General features: G+C 49.7%; 4 protein-coding genes across 4 annotated transcripts; 1 reads left to right on the top strand and 3 right to left on the bottom strand.

Annotated features, from left to right (window-relative positions):
- Positions 1-51: 51 nt before the first annotated feature.
- On the bottom strand, positions 52-1,975 carry BDW43DRAFT_299589 (putative UV radiation resistance protein (UVRAG); the record flags this gene model as incomplete). Its single annotated transcript, XM_032044749.1, has 2 exons — positions 52-1,830; positions 1,898-1,975. 2 exons carry the CDS (start codon positions 1,973-1,975, stop codon positions 52-54), a joined length of 1,857 nt encoding a protein of 618 aa, XP_031901380.1.
- Positions 1,976-2,178: 203 nt separating this feature from the next.
- BDW43DRAFT_56626 (mitochondrial 54S ribosomal protein mL67) lies at positions 2,179-3,717 on the top strand. The gene is made up of 2 exons (XM_032050249.1): positions 2,179-2,649; positions 2,728-3,717. Exons 1-2 carry the CDS (start codon positions 2,374-2,376, stop codon positions 3,487-3,489), a joined length of 1,038 nt encoding a protein of 345 aa, XP_031901379.1. The 5' UTR covers positions 2,179-2,373; the 3' UTR covers positions 3,490-3,717.
- A 51-nt stretch (positions 3,718-3,768) lies between these two features.
- On the bottom strand, positions 3,769-6,674 carry ptcG (type 2C protein phosphatase PTC1). Its single transcript, XM_032050250.1, has 3 exons — positions 6,536-6,674; positions 4,662-6,119; positions 3,769-4,608 (listed from the first exon to the last, which is right to left on the bottom strand). The coding sequence occupies exons 2-3, from the start codon at positions 5,925-5,927 to the stop codon at positions 4,162-4,164; spliced, it is 1,713 nt and encodes a 570-aa protein (XP_031901378.1). The 5' UTR covers positions 5,928-6,119; positions 6,536-6,674; the 3' UTR covers positions 3,769-4,161.
- A 713-nt stretch (positions 6,675-7,387) lies between these two features.
- Positions 7,388-11,994, bottom strand: BDW43DRAFT_299586 (uncharacterized protein; the record flags this gene model as incomplete). The annotated part of the gene is made up of 6 exons (XM_032044748.1): positions 7,388-7,892; positions 7,966-9,137; positions 9,314-9,364; positions 9,780-9,994; positions 10,061-11,821; positions 11,880-11,994. 6 exons carry the CDS (start codon positions 11,992-11,994, stop codon positions 7,388-7,390), a joined length of 3,819 nt encoding a protein of 1,272 aa, XP_031901377.1.
- Between the last annotated feature and the right edge of the window lie 1,516 nt (positions 11,995-13,510).

The following is a 13,510-nucleotide window of genomic DNA, read 5'->3' as shown; positions in this document are numbered from 1 at the left end:
AGATCCCAAATCAATCCACGCGATCCAGAAAAGATCCTCCTCTTGGCGGGTTTAGGCCACCTGTGAGGCAGACGCCGTATTCAAAACAGGGATGCTTTTCTTCCCCTTGTCAGACGCGATCTCCCCATTGGATTTCCCCAGCGAACTCATCATTTTCCGGGGTAAGTTGGATTCGCTGCATGCAACACTGTCTTCGCTCCCGCGCCTGGACATCGTGCTAGGCGTCAACCGGCCCGGTAACAGGCCTCGAATCCCGCCAGGCTTTCGGGCGGGTATTTCCGCCGTCCCTGCGGTAAGAATGTAGAGCAGATACTTCAAGTTAGGGAGCGTGTGACGAATGTCAAGCACCCGTAGGCCTTGTTTATTCAGGAGAAACTCGATGTTTTTGTTGAGCAGAAACACCCCATACTCGAACCGGTAATGGACGTTGACTGGGTATAGGGGGTAGGTTCTTTGTGGCAGGGAGACGGATACAGGGTCCTGGATCAGTGAGTTGGAAAGATACGGATTGATCGGGTAAGGAATGGACATGGATAGATAGAAGGACAGGAGGTAAACCAGGTGTGCTGTAAACCCCAGAGCTGCCGCCACGGCGTCTCGATCAATATCCGCGAAGTTCGAGTTTGGGAGGGCAATACCCGCAATTGTAAACGCAAGTGGCTTGTCAGGGATGGGTTCAATGGGATAGATTGCAAGGAGATCTTCTGAGATGCGCCGGATCTGACCCTTAGATGCTTCTGTCTCTTTTTCCAACAACTTAGCGCTGGAGGACAACTTCTCCTGTGCATCGGGAAGGTGACTACGGGCTCTGTCTTGAGTCTGGCGCCCACGCGCCATAGCCTCCCTCCTCGCGCGTAAGCTGGCGATCAGCTCTTCCTTACGTTTGCTAGCCATGCGAAGTTGTTTCCTCTCAGACACCACCGCCTGTTTCGTTAAAGCCACTTTATCCCGAGCTCGCGAAGCCTCACTAGTCACGGCTAAAGCTTTCTGATTTCGTTCCAAGATTGAGCTTATCTGGGCCTCCAACTTTTCCCTGGTAATCAATGCGTCTTGAATACACTCGTCCAGATTTGCAAGCCGCATCAGCGCATCGTAGGACGAAGTCGGCAACGCATTCCCATCGGAAGTCTTGGGTCCTTTCGCAGGCAAAGGCATCCAAACTGGCGGAAGATCGGTCAGATTCCCATATACACCATCCGAGAAGTGGAAAAGAACAGAATTGGACGGCAGCGGCTGGTGAAAACTATCCAACGACTTCCCCAAAAACTGCAGGGATTGTAAATGTAGCTGCAGCTCCACTAGCAGCACGTACTCTTCCATAGCAACCGTTTTCGCCCACAGCTTGAGGCTGAAGCTATCTGATCGCGAGACCAGGGGTCCGCACATATTCAGGTCGAAGGACCGAAAGCTCGGGTTCGTGGCATCCTTTACAACCTCACTAACGTACACTGGTTCTTCAACCTTGTCGCAATGGATGGAGAACCATGTATCCGCCATGCGACTCCTCATGATATCCTCTAGCTTAACTTGTCTTGTGCGCGGATTAGGGTCACTCCAAGGTAAGGTGTTTCGCCTTTGAGGCTGCCGCAGTGGAGGGGGCTGCTCATTACGGATACGACTATCGCTGGCTGCATTGATAGATTTGAGATTTGTAAATGAGCGTGAGTGGTTCAGGGAGCGATTTGCGTCTTGGGCGAGAATCTTGGATGGCGATTGAAACGAGTTGGGGATGTCTTCATCGTCGATGGTTTTCCCGCGAGTCCTATTCGGGGGGTTGTTGACGACAAGATTACGGATTGAGATGCCCTGCAGATGACGAAGCTTGCGATTCTAAGAACAAGCCTATCAGCTACTCCGCAGCCCCGATGGAAGATATTCTACTGTGAGATGGAGTTACCGATGGGAACAGCCAAGGTCTCTCGCGACGATTACCAGCATCATGGTCTATGCTCTCCGTGGTAACAGTCAAAGACATTTTGAGTGCTTAGGTGTAACCGAAGTGCGCAATCATTCTATGTGCAAACCCGACGCCAAGAGGATGAATTGTAATATATTTCAGTAAATTATGCATAAGCAGAATGAGATGCGCGCTAGAATCGACGAATGTTTAGGAAAGATGGGAGCTTAACACATGCTGTCATTGCTCTGCGGAGGTTTGCGGGCGGCTTTAGTTTGCTTTGGTTTGGTTGGCTTGCCTTGCCTTGCCTTTGCACTCCCCGTCGAAAAATTGATCCGCTCTCACTTCCCAGCTCCCGACACCACCACTTTCCCCCGAATCGTTATGCAGTAGAGGGCCGCTCAAACTCTTTCCACCCTACACCTCATCCTCGTCAATAAAGAGAGAATAGACGCAGCAGTGCGTGTCTGGCCGCAATGGCCTCACAATCCGTCACCAAGCCATTCCAGAAGATCCTGGACCCGACCAAAATCGGGACATGGAATATCATCCGCCGCCCACCAATCGAGAACCACAGTGTGATCCAGGGAAAAGCGCGGGAACAGAACTCGAATGCCTTCAAGACACATCAATTCAAGGAGGGAGTCCGGTTACGGAAGGCCCTGAATGCTATCACCCATGGCAAGAACATCTTCGTCTATCACAATATCCGGACCAACCAGGTTGTCTACTCATTGACACGGTATCTGGAGGTGAGAAATCCCTTATTCTCTTCCATTCCCGCCCCACGAACCGTACAATTTTATGCTAAGATATGTGTCATTCCTTAGAAAAACAGTGTCCTCCGCCAGCTGGTATACCACGGCAAGAAAACCGTCCCCGCTACTCTCCGAAAGGACATGTGGGTGCCCTACTACTCGGTCCATTTCAACGAACCCAAGGTCGGCCTCCGGGCGTACCATCTCCTCCGTGAATTTGCCATGCAACGTCAGCTCTCCCCTCCCCGCGAGATGATCACTATTACCGAAAAATTCCTGGACCAAAAGAGGCCCAAAAACCCCAACGAGGCCAAGGAGTTCGACGAGAAATACAAAGACAAGGTCGGCTGGTTGATGGAGAAGAAGGACCGCGCCCGTGCCGTGATGGACCAGAAGGCCACCAGTGTTGCCGATATCTCTGCCGTTCTGGCGATCCAAGAAGAGGAGCTTGCGAATGGCTTCGCTGATGGCAAGAGGGGATACCTTACTCGCACTGCTAGGCGGCGCCGCAGGGAAGCTCGCGCGAAGGAGGCAGCCAAGGCCGCCGAACAAGCCGGGCGCGTGGCTGAGCTCGAAAAGACCTTGAGTACCTCCCAGGTCGACTACAAGATCCAGGAGCCCGAGGGCTCGAATACACTGGAAGGAAACGGTGTCAAAATCCTTTGGACTGATATTCACTATGCTTCTTACGCTGAGTCTTGGCCTGAGCATGTCCGCCATGGCGAGCTCGACCTGACCCGCCAACACGTTATGCCAGGACAGAAGGTTAATCACGGCGTGGAAGTTCTTGCGGATAAGACCTTCGAGGAGAAGCAACCCGAGCAGAAGGCCTAAGGGCGCTCGAGGAATTGTATTGAATACTGATGGGAACTTGTGTGGATATTACCTTGGAAACATGTATTCGTTCTTCGCATATACAGATTTGTATTTTTAGATGATGCAATGGCGTTTGGCAGATGCTTAATTTATTACTCCCTCTTACTCGATTCTCCAACTATAAAGTGTGATATTGAGTACAATATCTGCAAGGGCCGCAGCGACTTCTCTTTGTGAGTTCAGATTTGGGGGTCAAATTTACAACGTTATGTACCAATACAGGAGCAGCAGTCATCGTCCGAGGGAGAACACACGTATAACCGGATCAGTTCCCCTTGGTTCGGTTAATGCCATAAGTCAGAGGTTAGGTGCCTCTAGATGCGAATAAGAAGGGAGAGAGAAAAAAAAAAGGTTACAGAATCAGAACAAAAGAAGAACTGACAAATACACCCGCCCAGATTTGGGCCAAAGGGTTAAGAAGAGAAGATCATGCCGGTGACCATGGGCGACCGAGGTCCCCAAAGTCCCTGAACTGCAATCGACGCCAGTAAGTTGTTTAAATAACAAGGAGAGAAAGAGAGGGGAAACGAAAACAGAATCACAAATTCATTGCCTGGACCGAGATATAGAGGTAGCTCAACCGCCCTTCCTGACACAACGCCAGTCTTGCAGGGGGTTGTTACTTGATGCTTAAGGGCTTCCACTATTTGCATCCACAGTCTTGTTTAAGTGACTGACTGTTGGTGCGTCATTATGGTTGTTCGTGGCCAGCTCTGGCCCGGATCCCTCATCGGCCATCTTTTGCAGGATTTCATCCTTTACCTTTTCAGCCATTTCACTGTCGTCTGTGATGCCTGCATTGGCCATGCTCTTCCGAGCCCCCTCGACAATCTTATCTGCCTCGCTCACTCCATGCTCAACGTCCATAGATGGATCGCCAACAACGCCAATAGGGTCAGCTGTCCTGTTGATAACCTCCTTGACGCGGTCGGTATCAAATCGAATAACCATGCAAGAAAGATTGTCGGTGCTGAATCGCGCAAGGGCATAATCGACAAGGATCTTAGATGCTTCCTGAGCGTCTGGAACATTGCGAATAAGATCGACGGCTTCCTGATCACTGCAGACATCCCAAAGCTAATCACAATCATTAGCGCCAGGAATTGTAACGGAGAGAGAGCATTACTTACGCCATCACAGGCCAATATAATGAATTCGTCAGAGTCCGGCAGAATTACAGTCTCTGTAGTATACGGATGTCCGGTGACGAGATCCTTGAGATATGCATCGCCTAAGGCTCTGGTCACTGCGAGAACGCCATTTACTCTATTGTTAAGGATCAAGCCCCCGGCATTCGTTATCCTCTTGCCTTCGTTCTCATCGCTACCCTTGTGATCGTAGGACAACCGGAGCGCCTTGCCGTTGCGACAAAGGATTATACGAGCATCACCGACATTGGCCGTATACAAGACGCGTTGCCGTATAGCCTTCTCTTGCAGTTTCGGAAGGATGGAGGCGCCACTACTAGTGGCTTGGGTCGGTGTGTCATCAGCTTCCGAATTGGAATCGTCCCTCGCAGCGGCAGCAGCGGCCGCGGGAGCAAGTGCCGAAGAGCCGGTGGCCGAATGCGAGCTGGGGATCCGGTCTTCCCATCGCAGGAGCGCAACGACAGCAGTACACCCACTGTTTTTCACAGGTAACTTCTCCAATTGCTGATCAACACTAGTAAATGTTTGGTCAAGAAGTTCCGGAACAGGCGCATTGGGATTCTTCCGCATGATTTCTTCTAGAATTAGATGTAATTTCTTCCCACACCATTCAGCAGCGAATGTGCCGGCATGCCCATCAAATATAGAGAAATAGCCGTTGTCGGTCTCGATAACGCTGGAAGTTTCGTCCGGTGCGAGGGAAAAATCAATCTCGTTGCTCTCGCCATCAGCCCGGGCTAAGGGTGCGGGCGTCCCCAAAAAGTTGTACAGGTATGCATGGGTATCCTCCATAGTCCGGCGACATTTTCGATTTCGATCCTCTGTGACACCAACTTTGAATGATGAGCGAGGAGTTGGTAGCGAATCGCCAGCCGAATTGTTCAATGACCCTTGGGGGACACTCAATGCCGGGTCCATGCTCCCAAGTGACTGCAGGGTTTGTGGCGGTCGAACCGTGTAATTAATAGAAGAAGATTCGCGGGGACTACTACTCAAGCTCAGCGAATTCTTCGCGTTGGTGAAAAACGTCGCCGCCTTCGTGACTGTGCTACTCCGGCGCTTCTTCTCTCCGGTAGGGCCCTGGTCTTCGCTAGTCCTTCTATTGAAAAATCCGCCGGACGATAGAAACTTGCTGCTTTGAGGCGGAGTGCCTTCTTCAAGTACACTCAAAGATTGCGTATCAACAGCACCGGAATGTGGAACTGAATCTGACTTGTCTTTGGGTGGGCTCGAGGAGCCACTGAACATTCTGTTCAGCAACCCACCCTGGCTAGAAAAACTTCTCCGCTTATTCCCTGCCAGCTTGATTGTAGATAGAGGAAGACGGTTTTAAATCAGACCAAAGGTATAGCGGGGAGGGCGGCGGCGGCGGCGGCTTAAGGCGAAAGATGGCAAGGCCTGACTTAGGGTAGGGATTGCGGCGGAAGCGAGGGGAAAGAGCTGAACAAGAGAAAATAAGGAGACTGTCAGTGACATGGGCTACTAGAAGCTGGTTCCAAACGGAGTAGGTTGGGGGGAAAATAATCCCCACGATTCAGAGGATTTTCAAGACGTAATGCTATGAGACGACGGATGGTCTGGGCGTTTGCGTGGTTGAATGGCAACCGATCTATGACATATCCCGGCCCTTCTCTACCAGGCGTACAAAAACAAAACAACAGTAATATATAAAAGGCAAGCAAGATTCTGAGACGATCATCAAAAATCACCATATCCGACCAAAACTGATCTGTCACCTGGAGAATCAGGCACCATGGGGGCACATTGTGACCAACCCCACTGCGCGGCGACACATGGAAACAACAAGGTGCTAAGCCACTTGGCGGAGTAGCGGATAGGAATACAAAGGCACTCACGGAGGAATATGATCAGAAGAGACCCAAGCCGAGGGGGGTTTCTGATGTAGATGTAGATGAAGGTGTAGAAATGGTGTGGAGGAGTACGTACTTCGGAATTGAAGTACGGCAACGCGGGTTGGTTAGAGGTGGGATCGATGGCATTTATTATTAGTAGTTAGTTAGTACATTGCTGGGAGTTCCAACTACTTAGTCTTACTCATGCTCCCACTCCGTCCTCACGCTAAACCCAGGTCGGGGAAGAGTCTAACTAATCACGGGAGGCGGTCGAACGCCAGTGCCGGAAAGGCGGAAATCACTAGTATTTCAACGGAATGGCACCTTTGGTGGATCCCCCGAAACAGCATCACTTACAGTAGTAGTGAGGCAAGACCCTGTTTAACTTGCTTTTTATTTTTCTCTTTGCCCCTGGAACTAGGTAGGGGTCAAGTATGTCATGATGTGATTCTAGATATATTATCGGTGGGATCCAACCCAGGCATACCTTGATTTTCTCCTTTCTTGGCTTATTTATCAACCAATTTGTATGCAAAATATATATGTATGTCAATCTCAATGGAAATTAATGGCCAACCTTTTTACTGTAATTTTTTTTTTAACCAGATATAGAATAGACGGCAAGGAATTAAATGCTGCTAACCCAAGAAGTATTGACCGTATCGTGGGGACGGCATAAACACAAGACTTCGTATCTCAGTTTCCCGTATCAACTGGGTAATATTCCTGGAACCTGGATTATATACAGTCATATAAGTTTTGGGAAATAGCCCAGAGACTATGCTATAGAAGCCCTATCATGGTCTAAAACTAAAGGTCCAGGACGAGCCATGTAACACCAGTATAAGAACCTTTTTAGTCCCACGAACTGAAATCTCCAAATCCTCCCTTGTTTTTGAACTTCTTTCGCATCGGTTCGGGCTCAGGCTCTTCACCTACAAATTCCACAATCTCGTCTTCTTCCTGAGCAGCTTGGTTAGCCAGCGCAGCCTTCAAATACTTCCCAACTCCATCTCCGCCTGCTCCTGTTACCCCCGAGCCCCGAACCCTCTTTCCTGTCCAAGTAACTTGATTATCTTCCTCTTCTTGAGCATTCTGGTCTTCTTCTGTCGGATCGGCTTGTTTGTTCTTTCCTGACGCCTCTTCCACCTGTTTTTGCTTCAAGAATTCCTCAAACGGGTCCACGAAAACAATAACGTCTTTGATGCGTATGTCCGGAGTAGGTCTGTTAGTAGAGGTATTGACTGGGTGGGTTTCGAGGTTATTGAGCGTGGGGGCTGAAGGGGTCGGATCGTCAATTACATGACCAAAGATAGTATGCTTGTTGTTCAAGTGAGGGAGAGCGCGGTACGCAATAAAGCTGGCAGGGTCAAGTTAGTATCGGTCATCTCGATTGAACTCGTGGCTTAAGCCAGACGGGCAAGGACACTTACAACTGGCTACTATTCGTATTCTTGCCTTTATTGGCCATACTGAGAGTTCCCCGAGAATCGTGTTTTAGAGGCCCCTCAAATTCATCGTTAAAGTATTGACCCCAAATGCTTTCACCTCCGCGGCCGGTGCCCGAAGGATCTCCGCCCTGAATCATGAAGCCCTTAATATTGCGATGGAAAGTAACATCTTTATAATAACCTTTCTTCGCCAACTTGATGAAATTCCACACGGCTTTCGGGGCGTATTGAGTCTGTAGCTCTAGGTTTATATCGCCTGACGTAGTTGAAATACGAGCATAACCCTTTTGCTTGACACGGCCCCGTTTTAACATGTATTCTTCATCGGAAAGGAGGGCCAGCTCGGCAGAGGTATGTGGGGTAACACCGGTGCTGGTGAATGATGCAGCGGCCAAACCAGTCGTATGTTTGGCTGCATTATATGGCGTCGGTTTTCCAGACTGGAACGAGGCCGTTTTAGATCGAGAAGCTGTGGCCGTACTGCCATCAGCCTTAGCAACAGCAGTAGAGCCAGCGCGTTGCGCTCTCTCTGAACGGGCCTTAGCCACAGCTTCCTTCGCCTTCAAGATCTTCGCTGAACTTCCTAAAGCGTTTGCGTTGACATTAGACTCTTCCTCCTTATTCCCAGGCACACTTTCACCATCCTTCAGATAATTGAACGAGCTAAGATTCCTAGATTCGATGTTCTGCGGGTCTTGTAACGTGATGATGTCCTTGCGGCCGAATTCCTCATCCGTTACGAGATCGCGCCACAGCTTGCCTTTGATATTCAACCGCTCAACGGTATCCCAAGCGAAAACATTCCCTGTATTGCGCAGAGCGACAATATGTGTGTTGTCCGTCAAGACTTTATAAGTTACTGGGTCGACGTATTCGCCCGCCTCGTTCTTCGCAAGAGTGAGCTTAATGAGATCGGAGTTCTTCAGCGGGGAGCCGTCCACCGGATTCGTTCCATGTTTCTTGATCCAAGGGAGGATGTTGGTGAGGTCGAAAATCGTCCCCGAAGGCGTGCAAACCGGATGCGCGAATGGCTGCAATGAGAGAGAACAGAAGTTGAAAGGAAGACGCTTAAACGGCACATTGCCTCCTCTCCCTCCTCCTGCTCCGGCACTCGCAGAGTAGGCATCTCCTGATGCCCATTCGGAATGTGTGATCTGTTTTTAAACTTTGCCATCAGTAAGTGAGGCGCTAGAGAGTAATAGATCGCGAAGGACAAATCTTTGACGAGGTGTATCGTACGTAAAGCTTATCCGTTCCTACCGGAAAAAGGACCTGTTAGTATCAAGGATATATTACTATGTGGGATGGACAGGTTCCTTGCCAAACTAACCTTTCCCCATTTCGGCGATGGAGGTTTATCGGGTTGATGTTCTGGCCGTGTCTTTGGCCTCGCCGCAAGACATGATACATGATGTATTGCTCCAGGGCTGGATGCGGATCTAGCCGGTTTGGGTTAGACTGATTTCAATGATAGATACTCTACTCCGAGTCCATACTCCATAGATCCGTCCGAGAAGAGTAATGTCCAACCTTGTATTTCAACTGCGAGGCCACGGGAAAAAGCTATATAAAGTAAAAAATTCCGTCCTTTTCTAGAATCATTTCGCTGAAGTACACGTGGCCAATCGGATATGACTAGCATGATACATCCTGTTGACAGAAAGGGGTATACCCTGAATTAACCCCGCTCTTTTTAATGAACCCGTAAAACGCCATAAGTTAAACTGCTCGATCGTCAAGTAAAGGGCAAGGACTGAATCATGTTAAGCGGAGGATGGTTGGAAGCGTAGAGGCACCACCCAGCGATTGCCAAAGTCAATTCCGTGTCGGCGGCGTGTCCCATACTTCCTCCACACAATCTGAGGGATTCCTATATCTGCGACAGAAAGACTCCAAGTAAGGCCCTCCCCGGCAAGAAGTGCATTAATAATTCCAGTTTTCGGAGCCCCAAGACACACCACCGACTTAGAACCGATACACACCCGGCCGCCTTCCATTACTGTCATTTCACCTGCGGTTGGTTGACTTGTATTAGTCACAGTATTCTGCAATACATGCTTATAATGAAAAGACTTACCACTCGAAGCTGAAATACCAGAGGGAACATCGACAGACAGAACTTCAAGATTGCTTCGGTTGGCCCAGGCAATCATTTCAAAAGCCACAGCTTGATTGTCGGTGCGAAGATCATCAAAGGCAATATGAATACCGAACAGAGCATCCAGAACGAGATCAGGGCTAAATTCGGAGGTTGAAAGCCGCGCCGACAGATCCTCCCATCTGTGCACACGACCACCAATCTTCTTGAAAACATCAATTTGCTTGCGGCAGCTTTCAAGTAATTCATTCTCATGCTCAATACCAAGCATACAGACTGTCACGCGGTGGCCTCTATTACGGAGATGACGTGCAGCAGATACGGCCCTTGCTCCGGTGCGATGGTTGCCTGTCAACACGAGCATGGTAGGTGCAGCGGCATCGCTAGACAGGAGGCCAACGGCGGCTTCCGCAATGCTTCTTCCAGCATTTTCCGTGATCATATCTTCAGTCAGACCAAGTTCGGCGACCGCTATTTGCTCGACTTCAAGTGCCTGTAGTGGGCTCACAGTCGGGCAACTTCTATTGGTGGTAGTGAGACGTAAGGAAGCTCCCGGAACACCGGGTCCGCTGATTGGAGAGGCTGAGACAGAAGCCTTGCTCCCAGGACGGGGACTGGTAGTACGGGAAGCGCTGAGTTGCCCACGCCCAAAAGAATTGATCTGGGGGGGTATCAAGGGTTGTCCTAGAATACCACTTCCCTTCCGGCTCTGCCCTCGTGCCACCCTTGAGGCCTCGCGCCCTGAATAGTTTCCGCTGCTCAACTTTGCATCGCTCGGTTCCTGATCAGAATCTCCAGTTTCACTTCCCTGAGGACTGTCAAGCACATTCTCGGTCCAATGCAGATTCTTTCCACCATTCGTGCCCGGCTTGGGGACCCTTCTGTTAAAGCTGACCAAGCGTTCTTCATCTGCCGTGGTATCATCATTTCGGATCTCTTCGAAAACTCTTCTTTTGTCGAATTTGGAGAGATTGCTCTGGAAGTCGAAATCACCCAGCTCTTGAATGTCGGTTGCATCCTCTGTCGCCCAACCATTAGGATCCTCGGCAAAAGAACCGCGGTTCTTCTTCTTCCGACGCCGTGAATTAGGCTCTTTTTCCCTGTACTTTTGTGGACTGGCAGGCTCTACAAAGGCAGTTTGGCGCCATCCTCGGGTCTTTGGGTTCGTATTCGTCGCACCATCGTGCTCGTTCACAGGGGTCAGTCCTGCACGCTGTGGCTTATTCGGGCCAATGCTACGACCACTTCTCGCGTTGGCCTGGGCGGAAGTGCGTGTAGAAGCAAATCCATCCTTGATACTGGGAACAGATCCATGTAGCTCGTTCTCCCGCGGCGTATTGCGAGTTCCCTTTGTCCTGCTATCTATATCCAGTTCCAAGTTGCTGAATGGCTCTGTCAGAACTGCAGATTCATCACGGTGGATTTGCTGCTGGGGTGGAAGATTTTGAGATGCTGGAGAGCTTAGTCGGTCGATCGGAGTGGGTTGAAACTGCGGGCATCCGGGTCCTACACCGTGACCAAACTGCTCAGAAGGCGGCTTCGAGAAGCTCAGGATGGCTGGGTCGACAAAGGGTTGTTGCGCCGGGACTGCGGGGGCAGCACGAGCTATATTCTGAATCTCCCTCCCTGCCTGCTGATTTTGCGGGGGTGCCTTCGGGGTCGGTCCAAGAGAGAGGTCGGCAATGTCGGCAGCATCAAGGGAATAAGTGGGAAATTTTTGAGTGCTCCACGAAAGTGCGACTAGCCGCTATAAATCAGGACAATGTAAACCAGACATCAAAGGATTATCTTTACATACCATCTCGCAACATCAGACGTTGGCCTATGACGTCGGCCACTACTCCTTGGATGGTTGCATTGGGCGGCGTTCTCAGAGTCACAAGAACATTGTATCCAATGAATTCGGAAGCCATAGTGAACAATCAGTGAGTATACAGTCACCCTTCTATCACCTTGCTAGTGAACATAACAAAGACCGACGAAAGGGAGTAAGGGGCAAGTCGAACACAAGAATGGTTCTGTTGTACAGCGTCGCAAAAGTGAATTGTCAGCTCGTTGCTACAGCTCCATCCGACGTCACGTGCAGTGCTAAGGTCTTATCGATAAGTGGCAGGTGCGATCAAGTGGGGGGCCTAGCAAGGTTCCTACCTTAGCTCGGGGTATTTTGGACTGTCGGGAACTTTACATCCTCCACTCACCTATTACTACAGTGGTACTTCCTACCATAGCCCTGTATTACCAACTCCCCCAATCTACCATGAAGCGTTGGTCAGAATAGTGATTAGTATTCTCAATAAAACCTTCCTTGCGCATATTTGACTCAAAAACCCAATATGAACAAGAAATTAAAACCAAAAAAAACCTCCATGGTATCATTACATGCATACCCATAAAGGGTTCGACCTTGCCAATCAATATGTAGTTGTAAAGTAGACATAAAGAAGTAATAATAGAAGCTTCGGATGCATTCCATAGTAAGTGAAATGCTGTAGCCCTATAAATTGTCTAGAAACTCATCGTCAAACTCGTCCTCCGGGTAATGACCAGGAATAGTCTGCTGGGCCTTAGATTTTTTAGATCTGAGCACCTCGCTGATGCTGATAAGTTTGGAGTAAAACTCCGTGACTTTGGGATGTACCATGACTTTTCGTGCATCAAATCGTGTGACTTGTAGACCATCTTTGGAGGTTGCACGACTTAGCGCAACGTAAGCCTGCCCCTTTTCGAAAACTCGTCCAAGATCAACTTTGACCCGCTGCAAGGTCTGGCCTTGAGCCTTGTGGATAGACAGAGCCCAGGCAAGAATCAATGGGACTTGCTGACGCTGAGCCTGAACTTCTCCGTTGGGAAGCTCAATCTTCCATGTTTCTGGCTGGCAAAGCAGATGCCTCTCGGTTCCGTCTGGCTGTACAAAACAGACAAGCGGCCATTTTTTGCTTACAACAACACCCCCCTCTTTGTTAGCAAGAGACTTAAGCTTCTTGCGGGAGCGCATCTTCAGTTCGTCATCGCTCCCGGCTCCTGCATCACCAGCAAAGTCGTTCTCATTCTCTCTGTAGATGTCGAATGTGGCATCATCCATAAAGGCAACTACTCGCCCAATCGACCCGTTCACAAGTGAATCCTCCATATTCTTGATGAGCATGACCTGCGCTCCTTTTTTGAGGTGGATCACTTGTGGAGCCATGCAGTTCGACAGCAATTTATCACGAATTTGTACATCTTGTATTGCGCCTGAATCGGTAGCGGTGAAAGTCATCACTTCACCGGAAAGCCTCTGCATCCTTGCTCCGTTTGCATTTTCTACTTCTTGGCGCGTCGGAAATCTAAGAGGTGGTTCTGTGTTAGTTCCCAAGGAGTACATTGAAGTGGTGACCCTTACAGTTCAGTAGCTTCAAGAGAATCGTGAAAGTCAAGTGGCCGTGATAG

The sequence above is a fragment of the Aspergillus alliaceus genome (genome assembly GCF_009176365.1).
Source record: "Aspergillus alliaceus strain CBS 536.65 unplaced genomic scaffold BDW43scaffold_16, whole genome shotgun sequence".
NCBI classification, from domain to species: Eukaryota; Fungi; Ascomycota; class Eurotiomycetes; order Eurotiales; family Aspergillaceae; genus Aspergillus; species Aspergillus alliaceus.
Note: the sequence above shows the minus strand (reverse complement) of the source record. Positions and strands in the feature narration are given on the sequence as shown.